At 39.0% G+C, this 16774-nt stretch overlaps 1 protein-coding gene across 1 annotated transcript in view; it reads left to right on the top strand.

Moving 5' to 3' along the window:
* The window catches only part of SMU1 (SMU1, DNA replication regulator and spliceosomal factor), a 32587-nt gene that overhangs the window by 9157 nt on the left and 6656 nt on the right, over window positions 1-16774 (top strand). Inside the window, exons 5-10 of the mRNA XM_027549999.1 lie at window positions 7241-7369; window positions 8855-8974; window positions 10276-10392; window positions 11016-11143; window positions 11738-11864; window positions 13802-13969. Coding sequence (XP_027405800.1) covers window positions 7241-7369; window positions 8855-8974; window positions 10276-10392; window positions 11016-11143; window positions 11738-11864; window positions 13802-13969 — 789 coding nt within the window. The remainder of the gene's footprint in view (window positions 1-7240; window positions 7370-8854; window positions 8975-10275; window positions 10393-11015; window positions 11144-11737; window positions 11865-13801; window positions 13970-16774) is intronic.

Genomic DNA, 16774 nt, shown 5'->3' with positions numbered 1-16774 from the left:
GTAAGGGTGGTGTCATCTACATATCTGAGGTTATCGATATTTCTCCTGGCAATTTTGATTCCAGCTTGTGCTTCATCCAGCCCAGCGTTTCTCATGATGTACTCTGCATAGAAGTTAAAATAAGCAGGGTGACAATATACAGCCTTGACATACTCCTTTTCCTATTTGGAACCAGTCTGTTGTTCCATGTCCAGTTCTAACTGTTGCTTCCTGACCTGCATACAGATTTCTCAAGAGGCAGGTCAGATGGTCTGGTATTCCCATCTCTTTCAGAATTTTCCACAGTTTATTGTGATTCACACAGTCAAAGGCTTTGGCATAGTCAATAAAGCAGAAGTAGATGTTTTTCTGACATCTCTTGCTTTTCGATGACCCAACGGATGTTGGCAATTTGATCTCTGGTTCCTCTGCCTTCTCTAAAACCAGCCTGAACATCTGGAAGTTCATGGTTCACGTATTGCTGAAGCCTGGCTTGGTGAATTTTGATGATTGCTTTACTAGTGTGTGAGATGAGTGCAATTATGCAGTAGTTTGATCATTCTTTGGCATTGCCTTTCTTAGGGATTGGAATTAAAACTGACCTTTTCCAGTCCTGTGGCCACTGCTGAGTTTTCCAAATTTGCTGGCATATTGAGTGTAGCACTTTCACAGCATCATCTTTTAGGATTTGAAATAGCTCCACTGGAATTCCATCACCTCCACTAGCTTTGTTCGTAGTGATGCTTTCTAAGGCCCACTTGACTTGACATTCCAGGATGTCTGGCTCTAGGTCAGTAATCACACCATCGTGATTATCTGGGTCGTGAAGATCTTTTTTGTACAGTTCTTCTGTGTATTCTTGCCACCTCTTCTTAATATCTTCTGCTTCTGTTAAGTGCATACTATTTCTGTCCTTAGTTGTGCCCATCTTTGCATGAAGTTTTCCCTTGGTATCTCTAATTTTCTTGAAGAGATCTCTAGTCTTTCCCATTCTGTTGTTTTCCTCTATTTCTTTGCACTGATCACTGAAGAAGGATTTCTTATCTCTCCTTGCTATTCTTTGGAACTCTGCATTCAAATGGGTGTATTTTTCCTTTTCTCCTTTGCCTTTCATTTCTCTTCTTTTCACAGGTATTTGTAAGGCCTCCTCAGACAACCATTTTGCCTTTTTGCATTTCTTTTTCTTGGGGGTGGTCTTGATCCCTGCATCCTGTATAATGTCATGAAGCTCTGTCCATAGTTCTTCAGGCACTCTGTCTATCAGATCTAATCCCTTGAGTCTATTTGTCACTTCCAGTGTATAATCCTAAGGGATTTGATTTAGGTCATACCTGAATGGTCTGGTGGTTTTCCTTATTTTCTTCAATTGAAGTCTGAATTTGGCAATAAGGAGTTCATGAACTGAGCCACAGTCAGCTCCCAGTCTTGTTTTTGCTGACTGTATAGAGCTTCTCTATCTTTGGCTGCAAAGGATATACTCAGTCTGATTTTGGTATTGACCAGCTGGTGATGTCTGTATGTAGAATCTTCTTTTGTGTTGTTGGAAGAGGGTGTTTGCTATGACTAGTGCCTTCTCTTGGCAAAACTGTATCAGCCTTTGCCCTGCTTCATTCTGTACTCCAAGGCCAAAGTTGCCTGTTACTCCAGATATTTCTTAACTTCCTACTTTTGCATTCCAGCCCCCTGTAATGAAAAGGACATGTTTTTTGGGTGTTAGTTCTACAAAGTCTTAATAGGTCTTCATAGAACCATTCAACTTCAGCTTCTTCAGCGTTACTGGTTGGAGCATAGACTTGGATTACTGTAATATTGAATGGTTTGCGTTGGAAATGAACAGAAATCGTTCTGTCATTTTTGAGATTGCATCCAAGTGCTGCATTTCGGACTCTCTTGTTGACTATGATGGCTGCTCCATTTCTTCTAAAGGAGTCTTGCCCACAGTAGTAGATATAAAAGTCATCTGAGTTAAATTCACCCATTGCAGTCCATTTTAGTTCACTGATTCCTAAAATGTCGATGTTTACTCTTCCCGTCTCCTGTTTGACCACTTCCAATTTGCCTTGATTCATGGACCTAACATTCCAGGTTCCTATGCAATATTGCTCTTTACAGCATCGAACTTTACTTCCATTATCAGTCACATCCACAATTGGGTGTTGTTTTTGCTTTAGTTCCATCTCTTCATTCTTTCTGGAGTTATTTCTCCACTGATCTCCAGTAGCACATTGGGCACCTGCCAACCTGGAGAGTTCATCTTTCAGTGTCCTATCTTTTTGCCTTTTCATACTGTTCATGGGTTCTCAAGACGAGAATTCTGAAGTGGTTTGCCATTCATTGCCTTCTCAGTTCTTGTTAGAACTCTACACCATACCTGTCCATCTTGGGTGGCCCTACACGGCATGGCTCATAGTTTAATTGAGTTAGACAAGCCTGTGGTCCATGTGATCAGATTGGTTAGTTTTCTGTGATTGTGGTTTTCAGTCTGTCTGCCCTCTGATGGAGAAGGATAAGAGGTTTATGGAAGCTTCCTGATGGGAGAGACTGACTGAGGGGGAAACTGGGTCTTGTTCTGATGGGCAGGGCCATGCTCAGTAAATCTTTAATCCAATTTTCTGTTGATGGGTGGGGATGTGTTAAGAACACAACAGGAACAGAGCCTTGCTGCTATGTCGCTTCAGTCTCTGTGCGACCCCATAGATGGCAGCCCACCAGGCTCCCCTGTCCCTGGGATTCTCCAGGAAGAACACTGGAGTGGGTTGCCATTTCCTTCTCCAATGCATGAAAATGAAAAGTGAAAGTGAAGTTGCTCAGTCGTGTCCAGCCCTCAGCGACCCCATGGACTGCAACCTTCCAGGCTCCTCCGTCCGTGGGATTTTCCAGGCGAGAGTACTGGAGCGGGGTGCCATTGCCTTCTCCGAACAGAGGCTTAGGGTAATGTTTTAAAGAAAGTTATCACTGGTGGGAATGGCATAATTTGATCTGGTGCCCCATACTCTTCCACCATTAATATGGCTAAATTTCATGCCTAGCTCCCAAACTGTGTAGGCAGCGAGAGCATGCTCCATTTGTTGAGAAATTATGCAGAAACTAAAGGAGGGGGTGGGGATGGGATAATGGGTAAGGTAGTTGGTTCATTATTCAGTCAGTCTGTAGTTCTTACACATAGAAATTGAGTCCCCCAAAATAGGAAAACTAGGATGATAGTGCAAGTTACTTTTTTCCTGAATTGTTTTTATTGTTGTTGGTGTGTTAAATCGAAGCATAGTTGATTTTACATTGATGTGTTATTTTCAGGTTGTGGCAAAGTGATGCTGTTTTCTTTTTCTCTCCTTCCCTCCCGCCCTCCCTGTTTCCCCCTCTCTCTCGTTCTCTCTCTATATATTTATATATATGTGTATATACATATATAACTGAATATGTATAATTTTTAGATTTTTTTTCTATTATGGGTCATTATAAGATGAAGATATTAAATACAGTTCTCTGTGCTATACAGTGGGTCTCTATTCAAGTTTTAAAACTGTTTTCCTCCCTATTGTGTCCCTACTTTCTTTGAGTTCCTTTTTTTCTACCTGTTTGTTTTAGTGCCAGTGTTAAAAAAAAAAAAACTTTCCTCAGATTTCAGAGTGAAGCACCGAAAAGCTGGGAACTGTGTGGGAAGGGATGGAAGGTGGAGTTTGAGAATTGATAAGACTGAGTGAAGCTTCTCTTGGACTGATCAACTTTTCCAGAGTATTCCTCTAGTTTCCTGCCTGGGGGTGGAGGTTAAGAGAAATCTCCCTGTTTAGCATGCAAGCCTGCTCTTAATCCCCCTGTTTTCGTGTAGCTTTTTACTTACACTCTGCCCCTCAGCTCTGCCTTTTTCCGTAGCCCAGGATCTCAGCTTTTCCAGAAAATCGACCATGCAGTTTCTCTTGAGGCTTGGGCAAGGCAGTCGCCTGTTGCATAGGGTTGAGATCGGTTCTGGATGCTAACTGCTCTTTATTCAGATTTTATCATTGCCACATGCCCTGCCTTGTCCTTGAGGGGATGTGTGGTGCCTTCAATTCCTAAGCTTTTTTGGAATTTGCAGGGTAGTTTGGCTTACTGCTTATGGCTTCTTCATTCCCACCTTGCGTAATTAGGTTTCATTTTTATCTGTTCTTCTTGGTTTCCAAGCTGGTCCATTCTCTTTGCGGCTTCTTAAATTTAACGTTTTTCTTCTGCTGTTACTTTTTTCATTCTCTGTGTCTTTTGGGGTTATGTACCTTTTTTATTCCTTTATTATTGTCACTTCAAGTGGGGTTTCTAGAAAGAGTGGAAATAAACTCATGTTGTCCTCCACATTTAATTGGTTAGATACGAGGAGTGAGTGAGGCTTTCATTCTGGGTGCTCTTTTAGGATTCTGGCTTCACTGACTTGGTAGAGAATATAAAAAGAAGGGCAAGTTTGTTAGGATGGAATAAGAGACTGGATGAAGCAGACCATCAGTTTGGGATGTACTAATTTTGAAGTTCCTATCAGACATACAAGTGGAGATGTCCAGTGTATGTGCTGGGATTTGTGACTCTGAACTTCAACTTTGAGGTTTTGGCTATGGCTATAGATTTGGAAATTGCAGTGGTAATTGAAGCCATATATGAAAATATGACTACCTAGGAAAAGCAGGTAGACTAAGAAGAGTAAAAATTTGAGAAGAAAGCCATAGAGAACACTTAAAGTCCATAGGATAAACAGACGGGAACAACCAGAGAGATGAAAAGGGAAACCAAGAAGAATAGGGTTAGAAAAAGCAATAGGAGTTTCAAGCAGATGAGAGGTTATTGTAGTTGAGAGCAGCCAAGAGCATGGAGAAGATTAGGGTCACAAAGGGAGTCTGGTTTTGGTCACAGGGATATCTGAGGTGCGCTTCCAGTGGAAAGATGGGGACAGAAGCTATGTTATAGCAAGTTAGAAGCAAATTAACTGAGGTGTGAAGACAGCAAGTATAGGTGACTTATGAAGGTTGGTAGTTAAAAGAAGGAGATGAGGGTAATGTAGAAGGAAGAGGGCCATAGTAGCTGAAAAGCAGAGGGTAAGAGAGGGGTTTTTGTTTTTTCCTTTAAAAGATGGGAGTGATTTGAAACTGCTGTAGACTAAAGGTAAAGAGTGCAGAGAGTACCCATTGATTGGAGATAAGTCAAGTCTTCTGGTCATTACAGTAAAATATGAAAAATAAGCAAAATATGGACTTTGAAAAGAAAAAAACTGTAGAAACATTAAATATTTCAACTATAGTGGTTAAAGAATTAAATTGAAAATTTAGTAAATTTGTGAGATATAAAATATTCAGAAGTTGATTGCGTTTCTGTATATCAGCACTAGCCAGTTCAAATATTCAGTGAAAACAGAGTTCTTGTTTATACAATATAAAAATTCTAGCCCTAACTTTGTGGGAAAAAAATGATTTCCTTTTTTTAAAAAAGGAGAATCCTTTCAAAGCTTCCAGGAGAAATAAATTTGAGAAGATGATAAAACATTGATTTTCTTGGATAGGACTGACGGTTGATACCAGTTCACAATAGGTTTAGAAATGTATCACAAAGATTCTAGTATTCATCTGGAAATATAAACTTAGAGAAGTATATTCATCGAAGAAATTTTGGGAAGAAGAATGTTGAACATATTAGCCCTAGAAATAGTGAAGCGTTTAACAGAGGTTCGTAGTTTAAATCATTTTGATAGTTAGCATCCAGTGCAACAGCACAAGAAATTGACCCTATTATTTATCAGAATTCAGTAGATGGTAATGAGACTGTCAGAGAATCTACGGACAGGAAGAATTATTTAGCGTATGGTATTGGGGCCCCTACTTTAGAATAGGGGAGAAATGTCAGATCAGAGTCCTCTCTCATATTTTATAATCATAATTTCAGATATATATTTTAAGAATATAGATCAAGTTAGGTAGTGATGTATCAGACCTCCTATTACAGGACTTCCTGTTATTAGGGAGTAGACACCAAGGTTAATGTCAACAAATTTCATTACTTGAGAGTTTAACTTAGATGAAACCTTTAAAAGCTATAATAAATAAATAGGTAGATTGGGAAAAAAAATTCTTTTTGGGAAATACGAAGATACAATATCTTGATCACATTAAAAAGCTTACAAATTGATAAAAAAAAATGTGAGCCAACAGTAGATAAGTGAACAAAGAGCATGAGTAAACAGTTAACAGAAGAAGTATATGTCATTAACAAACATGTATTAATAGAAAAGGTCAGACTAATCAGAGAATTTACTAAAGTAGGGCATAATTTCCCACTCGTTAGAGTTTTTAAATGACATCCAAAATTATTGAGTTTTGTTGATATAACAGGGAAAAGAGAATAAACACTGATCATGTCCCTGTGTTATGTAACATATATTGTTTCATCCTTTCATCAACTCTAGGAATTAGGCTTTTTTCTGGACTTTTAGTTGGCAAATTAGGGATTCAGAATAGCTTAGTTGACAAACTAGGGCCGTCTGTCTCCAAAGTCCATGGTTTTTCCATTCCCTATAATGCAGTTGTGATTGCTATTGTAGTTGTGGTTTTTTGGGAAAACATTTTGGTAGTGTGTCTAAAGAGCCTTAGCCATTTGTGTTCTTTTTTCAATTCAGTAATTTCTGTTCTAGGAATCTATTCTGGGGGGGGGGAATATCCTGATAATAGAAAAAGCCTTACATCCAGGGCTATTCATTGCAGCATTATTTAGATGAGTGCAAAAATTAGAAGCAATGTAAATGTCCATTAATATATTAAATAAGCTATGAAACATCCACTAGTAGAGAATATAATGTTAGAATAGAAAAAGTTTGTTTGTTATGTCATAGCATGATATAATGATAGGTGAAAACAGGGTATAAAATTTTACGTAAGGTATAATTACAGCTATATAAATTAAACATGTTGGGGGGAAATACTAAAAGGTAACATATGCAGTGCTAATTGTAGCTGTGTTTGGATGTTGGGAACTATGGGAAATTTTTGTTTTTCAAATTTTATTTATAATAGGAGTCACATCTATTAAGAAAATGGCTGTAGAAACTTGGACCCATTGGCTCTGAGAATCCCCTTCCACCTTGAGATCAACCTCTGGTCCTAGAACACACAGAATAGCCCAGGCTGTGTTGTGTTTGGATGGCCAGAGATGGTGGGTCTGGATAACTCATATTTCCTGTGAACCTCACCCTTTCAGGCTTTGAGTAATCAGGACTAGGTTTTAAAAGCACCCAAGTGGATTTCTTTTCTCATAGGCATTGAAGTGGCAGCAGCACCAAGGATTGCTTCCTCCTGGCATGACCATAGATTTGTTCAGAGGCAAAGCAGCTGTCAAAGATGTAGAAGAAGAAAAGTTTCCTACACAGCTGAGCAGGCATATTAAGGTAGGATCCTTCGACCGCCCAGTTGGTAATCACTTGTTGGGAACTCAGTGTACGCTTGCTCAGCCTGGCCCTGTGCCAGTAGCTTGGGTTGGGGAGTGGAAGTCATTCTTCAGCTCTGACAACATTCATGGTTACTGCTAGTGACCACTGAGGTCCCCCTGTGGCCTGGCAGTGGCACACCTCAGCTGCATTACCAAGTGGACATTCATTGGATGTTGACCCATCATCTGCCCTTGGACTTTCTCCCAGGAATCCTGCATTTGGAAAAATGCTTTAGCTCTCAGGTTAAGCCTGGGACTAAAAACCATGAACTCTGTTACATAATTTTCCTGTTCAACATTTGTGTTTTTGCCTGCTATATGTTTGGCAAAGGACCAGGCCTGGATTGGAAAGTGGGCTTCAGTGGTGTTTGAGGAAAATAATTTTATCATCTTAATGGCTGGTACTTGGTGTTTTTTTGCGTTTTTTTTTTTTTTTTTTCTTTCTGAGACTTTTCTAGTAAAAAGCATAATGAAGTAATTGTTGCAGTTCCCAGAATTATAACTGTATTTACTACTTCGCCATCTCCTTTTTATTCCTTTTTATTACAATTTCTTTTTGGATTTGTGCTCTGATTGAGTTTATAGATTTAAAAGTATTTCATAACATCTTTGGCTTAGTATTTTGAATTTGTCTTTTCTGGATTATATGTTATGACTTGCATATAAAGATAGTTTTGAGCAGCACTTTTATTTACCTTGGCAAAACCCTGCGACAAATAGAAATCCATTAAATTATGCTGCTGGACGAAGATTTTCTGTTTTAAACACTTCCTTTTGGGGCATTTAAAATGAGACTCATAATAGAGCTTTTCTCTGTTCTCATCTGTCTAATGTACTGTAGTTTCCATCTGTTAATGGCAAAATCAATGCTGATAAATGCTCCAGATACATTTCCCAAGCATTTCTATCGGCTCTAATTAGTTCTCTTAGAGTTAGTCACACGTTATCTCTTGTTTAGATGAAGGTCATGAAAAGAAACAGTGATAAAAAATTTGTTTAAAAAATAGTGTAGAAAAACAACCATTTATTTTGAAAAAATGAATTTTTCCCCCAGATTAAAAAAAAAATAGGAACATATGGCATACTAAGTGTGAAAATCATGTTAACAGTGACTGATTCTGGTAAAAACTTACTGTTTGAGTTAACAGGATTATTTGTTTTAAGTCCCTTGCTAAAATAGTTTTTTTTTGTTTTTCTTTGGAAATACCAATGTCATTAAAAAAAAAATCAAATTAGTTTCAGTGGTGAACCTCAGTGTTAAACTGGTTGGAGAGAATATATCAAGCATTTCTTTGTGTCTGGGTACAGAAACACCCTTCCAAACTCCATAATATAGGCTGGCTATGACTCTGTGCTAGGGCCGAGCTCTCAAAAGATTAAAATGGGAACTGTTTTAAGGCCACTAGATAAAAATGCATCTGTTTCATTGTTTCATTTGAAACAGTTTGGTCAGAAATCACATGTGGAGTGTGCTCGATTTTCTCCAGATGGTCAATATCTGGTTACTGGGTCTGTTGACGGATTCATTGAAGTATGGAACTTTACGACTGGAAAAATCAGAAAGGTAAATATTTTAAATATATTAATTTTTCTAGTAGGAGAATTATCTGTTATTGTTTTTAAGTTATCTGTTATAGTTACAATTTAAATTTACTTTTTGAATGGGTAAGATGTACATCTGATAAAACATTTTCTAAAACAGAACAGTTATTCAGTAAAGGCTCTTGTTCCCCACTTTTGTCCCTCAGCCAGTCAGTTCCCTTCTTTGGTGCACCCAGAGTTACCACTTTCTTGTGTAATCTTTATGGAATATTCTATGTGTATATGTAAGCAGTTGCTTATTGTTTGTAGTCTAACCTTTTAGTAGTACTAATTGCATTCCTCTCATCATGAATGAAGTGGAATATCTTTATATGTGAAAAGCCACCAGTATTTCCTAGTCTGTGAAGTCTGTACATATCCTTTGCCCATTTCTCTTTTGGACTACTTCTTACTGATTTGTAAGAGCTCTTTGTAGTTTGAGGAAATCAACTTTGGTAATATGCATTGCAAATATTTTTCAGCTTTGACTTTTGTCTTTTGACTTAATGTATGGTTTTGCTTTATACAGGTAACAGTTTTTTGTATCATCATATTTTATCCATCTTTTTTCCCATGATTTATTCAAATACTTCTGTGTTTCTTTTTGTGTTTAATTTTTGATCCATCTGGCATTTGATTAGGGTGATAAAATTGGCATAGATCCAGCTTAACTTTCCCAAATAGCTACTTAGTGACTAACCACTGATTTAAAATGTAATCTTTATGATAGAGTACTAAATTCCACTCCATGTGTAGTGGATTTATGAGTGGTTTTCACTTTCTACATTGTATAATTCTTTACAGTTTGCCTTTTTTTTTTTTAAACCATGAAACAGCCTCACTTTATAATTAGAAAAAATAAAGATATTTCATTATGAACAGTAATGGATGATAAAAGAAAAATATCAAATACAATAATCAATACATGATTTTAGGAAAGGTAGGTGACTACAGAAAAATGTTTCTCATGTCATACCGTTAAATAAATTCAGATTTATTAAAGATGTACAGTATGAAACTGTAGGGGAATTTTGCTGAGAAAGGATTAGTAAGCAAAAGATGTAAGCTGTTACATTTGTATTTTTTATAATACTTATTTGAATTGTGTAAAAAAGGTACTCCCAGTGTTATCAGTTGTTCATCAGGATAATGTGCATGACACTGCTATTTGCTTTGGAGATTTAATCAGCAGTCTACCGTCCTGCTTCCAGTAAGTTTGTAGAGACCTGGGATAACTGGTGTTTTTGTGATATTTTGATAATTGCTTATCATTGTTTCCTTTAGGATCTTAAGTACCAGGCACAGGATAACTTTATGATGATGGATGATGCTGTTCTCTGTATGTGCTTCAGCAGAGATACAGAAATGTTAGCAACTGGTGCCCAAGATGGAAAAATCAAGGTATGAATTAGAGGCATGAACTCTTATATGTAGACATTTTGAGAGTTCTGTGACAAGTTAGTCCCTAATAGGGTTTTTTTTACCTACTCTTTATTGAGCATCAACTTTATGCTAGTCACTTTAGTTTTTCTTATTTAATCCCAATAATAACTCTGCTTACAGAGGCCCAGTAATTTAAAGTCACACAGTTGGTAATAGATTTGGGACTTCAGATCTGCTCGTGCCCTTTCTGCTGTGCCACCATAGCTTACCTTATTTGGTGTGTTTTGCTTTGGGGTGGTGGTCTGCAAATGCTTAGCAGTGATCAGCTGTGGCTTGTATTTAATTGCTGGTCAAATACCCTGGGCTAGATAAAATACAGAAATGGTCTCTGCTAAGTGAACTTAGAGTCTAAATTTTTGCTTTAATAATTTAAAAGGAAAGAGGTTTAAGTTTCAGAGGATTCAAGTTGTCATTGTACTTTGAGAACCTGACATATCATATTCAGCCATTGGCATGCATTTTTAATGCTGTTTTTAGTACCTTAGTGAGCCTTGTATTTTGCCTGGCTCTGCAGGGTAGGAGTGGGACATGGGACACTGTATTTATAAGTTTTTACTATTCTTCTTTTTAAAAAAATAAAGGTATGGAAGATTCAGAGTGGACAGTGTTTAAGGAGATTTGAAAGGGCACACAGCAAAGGTGTCACCTGTCTAAGCTTCTCTAAGGATAGCAGTCAGATCCTTAGTGCCTCTTTTGACCAGACAATTAGGTAAGTAAGAATCTCCAAATTGCCCTCACTTTTGTTTGATATGATGAAACTTCAGAGGGAGGTAGTAGTTAGTGATTTCTGTGTTTTCACCAGGATTCCTTTATATGGACAGTGAGGGAATAAATGAGTAATAAATACATGTGAGACCTTATTTCCCCAAAATACAGCTGACACAGTGCTATTGTGTCGTCCATTTGGGTCTCTACCCAGAAGAGAGATCAGAAGGGGATTTTAGCACCGCTTCGTGTTTCTCAAAGTGTGGTCTATGGACCCACCTGCATCAGAGTCACCTTAGAGAGCATGTGACAAATACAGATTCCTCGGACCCAGTAGAGACCTAGAAGTCTGTCACTGAACAGAAGCTTGTGGTATCAATAGCATATTTTTTTCCAGTCTCTCTGCAAAGCTTTGTTTTTGTTTTTGTTTGATTGTTAGACATAAGGAAAATACTACTCCATACATAATTGTGTAGTCCCTGTTCTTAATACTTTAACATGAGCTTCTGTAATTCATCTAAAATGCTTTCAACACTTGGTTCCAACCACAGTATATAGGATATTAATTGCTCTTTTCATTTGCTTTTATTTGTGATAGAATTCATGGTTTAAAATCTGGAAAAACCCTGAAGGAATTCCGTGGCCATTCCTCCTTTGTTAATGAAGCCACGTTTACACAGGATGGACATTATATTATCAGTGCATCCTCTGATGGCACTGTAAAGGTTAAGTATTTGCTACTGATGTTATTTGGGGTGTCTATTCCATTTTTTCTGTTTTGCCCTTTGAGGAGTTTTCAGTGGTGATAAGGTGAAAGTTATGGTGGCTAAACCTCTTTACACTGTATTTTAGCCATAATTGAGATCTGTGACAATAATCATAGTCTGCGGGTAATTCCTGTTGGCCTAGGACCTCAAATCTCAAACCTACAGGCTATATGATATGTAGGAAAAGGTGTAGAGTTCTAAACTTAAGTCAACTCCTGTTTACAGGACTTTGTGACTTTGCCACAAAGTCAAATGGCCTTGCCTGCAACAGTCAAATTCACGAAGGGCTCAGTGGCAGAATAAATAGGTCTCTTTTATTGCACAGCTTCACCCCACACCCAGCCCCCCACGTTAGGACCTTTCTGATAGCATTAATGAGGAATAAGATGGGTGTAGAGTAGAACTAAGTCCTCTTAGTTACTTGCTATCTTCATCTCTCAGCTGAAAGTAATAGATCTTCAGTTTTAAGAGATTTAGTTATTTCAAGAGAGGGCATCATTTCCTAGAAAAGATGGGCAATCCAAATTGAAAATTGCTAGAGATCTTTGAGACACTCCATTTACATTGTACATCTGCTTTTGAATTGCCTTTTGTAAGTGAATGTTCTCTGGCAGAAGACCTAAACATCCTAACACAGATCCCTAACAGTCAGACCCCTTTCTGTGATGGCTTGGGAATTGAACCAGAAATTTGAAGGTAGGAGATGTACCCTTCCTCAGGATGGAACAGAAATACAGAGTTCTTGGTGCTTTAGTCATGGGGTTTGCCCTATCTGTGCTGTGAATATGGGCCTTACAGCCTATAGGACTGTGAGGTGGCTTGTACAGGTCTCTTTGTTTTGTAGTCTTTACCTTTAGTTTTTTGCAGTAGGTGGGGTAAAATATCTCACTGACTTTTTGGACAGAAAACTCTAGAAGTCCCTTGATCACCGAAATGTTCATTTCTCCCCTAGGTCGCTGGGCTTTAGAGAGGCAATTGGGGGAGATGATAACAGTATTTATTAAGGAAATAAATATTGAGACAACTAGTGGGGCAGCTATTTCCTCCTTTTTCTAGGTATTTATTCAACATCCATTTTGTGCTAGGCTTCATTGAAGGCACAGGAGAAACACAGCATAGTCATGCCTTTGAGGTTTTTATATCATCACTACTCATGATGTGAGTAGTGTCCAGACACAGGCAACAGTTGGTTCATCCCTTCTCTAAGCATGTCTCAGATTTCAGTAACTATGATGTCTGATTATCTGCGTCAGTTCATAATAGTTCAGAAGGGCAAGGTAAAAAGCATTAGGGTGGAGAACTATTAGAAGAGGTATTGGACTGGGAGAGGTCATACAGGTGGCCAAGAGTAGCCTCCGCTTCATGGATCCTCGCTTGTGGCTGTTGACATTGTGACTTCTGTGGAGTGGTTCTCAGTACAAACTGAATCATTTGTGGAGCTTTTAAAAAAATAAAGCTACATACATCCCACCCTAGACCCACCAAATTTGAATCTCAGCATCCTGAGTATACAAATCTAAAAAACCCTCATTTCATTTTGATGTCCAGAGACCGGGTAGCTTTCTGGTTGTTTATGACAGTAGCATTGTTGACACATAGCTAATTTCAAAGTTAGGAAGCTTGTTAGCCAAGGGAAATTTTGTAGGAAAAGAGCATAAATTTTAAGAGTTTTATTATTTAGCTTTCTAATTTTTTGTTATTTTTATCAGTTAATCAGCAAATAGAGGAGTTCTTTTGTATATGGCAATGCTAGGTATTTGGACTGTAAGCAGCTTTTTTTTTTTTTTAAGTCCTTTTTTTTCTTTTAAAGTAACTTAATTTTCAACCCCCAGACTTTAGAAATTGCTGCACTTCCCCCCCCTTAAATGTTTATGCCTTATGTTTCGGTGTTGTAGATCTGGAACATGAAGACCACAGAATGTTCAAATACCTTTAAATCCTTGGGCAGCACTGCTGGGACAGACATCACTGTCAACAGTGTGATCCTGCTTCCTAAAAACCCAGAGCACTTTGTGGTTTGCAACAGATCCAACACAGTGGTCATCATGAACATGCAGGGACAGGTGAGTGCTCAGACTGTGCCTTTCCTTGGGCCCTGTGGGCAGTTCCCTAGTCAGAGACACTTGGTCCTACACTTTCAGTGAAGTATCAGCTATCAGTTCACCACTCAGAAAACCAGATACACTGTTTTTTAGACACTTATTTAAATTTTAAATTCTACTGTCTACAAAGCATCTTTCTGGCATCTCAAAAGTTAGCTCCTTTCCCTGGAATGTTTGTATACTATGGTCTTTCTTTTGCATCCTTTGGATAAATTAAATTCTCTCTTTTTTTTAGTTTGTTTTTTTGGCTGCTCTGGGTCTTCGTTGCTGCATGTAGGCTTTTTCTAGTTGTGGCGAGCAGGGGCTACTCTCCAGTTGAAGTGCATAGGATTCTCATTGTGGTGGCTTCTTGCTGTGGAGCGCAGGCTCGAGCAGCCGAGCTTTAGTTGTTGCCGCTCACAGGCTATGCAGCAAGGTCTCAGTAGTTGTGGCACACAGGCGTAGTTGCCCCTTGGCATGTGGGATTGAACCTGTGTCCCCTGCAGGTGGCAGGGGATTCTTAACCACTGGATCACCAGGGAAGTCCCCTGGTTTGTCTTTAAACCTTCTTCAGAACCTCACTGAAGATTTTAAGGTATAACAGTCCCTCTGAGGGAAGGAGACATAGTACGTGGATTAAGAGTTTGGGATATCTGTTAGCTACCACATGATCTAAGGTGGAACTCCAGTAGAAGAGCAACAGTGTCTTCATGATGTGTGTTCGTAATCAGAACACCTGCTGGTTCCCAAAGAACCTCACTTTTGTAGCCCCAGGGACATGAGGAGTATCAAAGTTGAGGTCTCAAGCCCTTGGATGTGTTGTGATGCTACTGAAATGTTGACCTGGGCACTTGGGGATCTTGCTGAGCATGGAGAAGACCCAGGGGCTGGTGTATGGAACTGTCTTTCCATTGCTTAAGTCCCTATAAAAGATAAATCGGTGGTGACGAACCCATGGTTGAGATGGCTGATCCTCAGTACTGCTGGGACACTGCATAATAGCCACAGCTGCCCACTTCTTAGTTTTCTGCTTGACCTTTTGTGTGTGTGTGTGTGTGTGTGTGTGTGTGTGTGTAGCAGAGTTTTATTAAGTATAAAGAAGACAGAGAAAGCTTCTGACATAGACATCAGAAGGGGGATGGAGAGTGTAGTCTTATCAAGACCTTATATACTTTTATCAGACCCACTCCCCACAACATACATCTTAAGATAACAAGATTAGTCAGAAGGTTCTTGTTAAGGAGATACATTGTTCTTATATAATCATTAGTACAGAGCTTAAGGAAAAACATAACCCTTGAGCCATTAGCTCTGGGATTAAAAAAAAAAAAATGTTTTATGGGACTAAGATGAAGGAATGTAGGAAAAAAAAAAAAAGTTTGTCCTTTTCTCCTCCTTGAGAGCCCTGGACCCCTTCCTTCCTTGAGGGCCCCAGACTCCTTATCAGTCTACCTAAGAATTAGTTTTGTCATTCACCCCTTTTTCTTTTAGGAGAATTATGTTGCCAAGGGAAAAAGGTGGCATTTTCATTCCATAACTACTTCCTGCTGGGATGGGGGTATTGCCCCTAAATTGTTGAGGCAACATATTCTCCTAACCCGCATATTGAGGGTTTCTAATCCGGGGACCCAAAGTTGGAGGAGGTTGTAGAAGCTGTATCGGCATGAACAATCATTTGTAACCTAAAAGCTTTTAGATGGCTAGAAACAAACCCCATTATACAGTTACAAAACTGATGTAAGGCGAAATAGTCATTAAACCAAGTTAAAACGTAATCACAATTAAAAGTCACATTATTTCCATAGTTAAGGTACAGTGAGTTATACCAATCCATTTTAGGATTGTTAGATGTCTTCAGATTAAGAAGAAGAGGTGCCACATATATTGTTGTTGGTGAAGAGGTGAAGAAAGTCCTTTTCTTGAATTGGAAAAACCCACCATGTGAAGTCTTCCAGTGATGAAGAAGGGAGAATTTTGCAGACCTAGCAATTAGACCAATTTTGGAGACGATCAGGGGTCACCTGCCAGGGTTCTTGTAATATCTGTTGAAAGATTGAAAGCTGAGTCACATAGTAAATTCTAAGGCTTCAGGATCTATGACAATATTGGTGCACAAAAATGGTCTGCCATAGACACAGTCCCTTCTAGGGGCAGTGCGAGCCCTCGTTAAAGCTATGGGTAAAACTTTAAACCAGTTGTCTTGTGTTTCCTGAGTTAGCTTATGCAGACTCTTAATAATGTCATTTTCTTCCTTTTCAAAGGAAGTAGCCCTGTACTTTCAATCTGGGATTCCTGACTTAGGTTCTTAGAAACCTCATGCTCACCAGCAGCGCTTCAATCCATAGAGTTTGGAGGCACAGCTATGAAAAGGACTCGCTTTTAGGACTCTGGCCCCATATGGAAGCAGCCAAGAGAGATGCTGCTGAAGCTAGAGTTCCACCTCATTCCCGACTGCACTCCTAGCAAGTCTGGGTTCTCATGACTATTCCAAGCTTGGGGTCTGAGTAAAAGTACACAGCAACAACATGGATCACAAGTCCCTTGAAAGTCTATGATCCAACAGTTTAGGTTAGGGGTTCTAATTCCCCAGGCAGTTACGGAATGGTCAAAGACCAGGAAAAGGTGACTGAGAAAGGGAAGTTTGGTCCACATGCTTCGCCCATTTCTGGCCGCTCCTCTCGCAGGGACATTGGGTGCCTTTTGGCATTGGCAAGTCGGTATAAACCCCTGCCTGACAAAGCTCCCAATTTGGGGGCAGCCTTCAGTCATTTTGAGGCACCTTGAAAC

Source organism: Bos indicus x Bos taurus, chromosome 8, assembly GCF_003369695.1.
Source record: "Bos indicus x Bos taurus breed Angus x Brahman F1 hybrid chromosome 8, Bos_hybrid_MaternalHap_v2.0, whole genome shotgun sequence".
Lineage (NCBI taxonomy): Eukaryota > Metazoa > Chordata > Mammalia > Artiodactyla > Bovidae > Bos > Bos indicus x Bos taurus.
The sequence above is the reverse complement of the archived record's forward strand: the minus strand, read 5'-3'. Positions and strand labels throughout refer to the sequence as shown.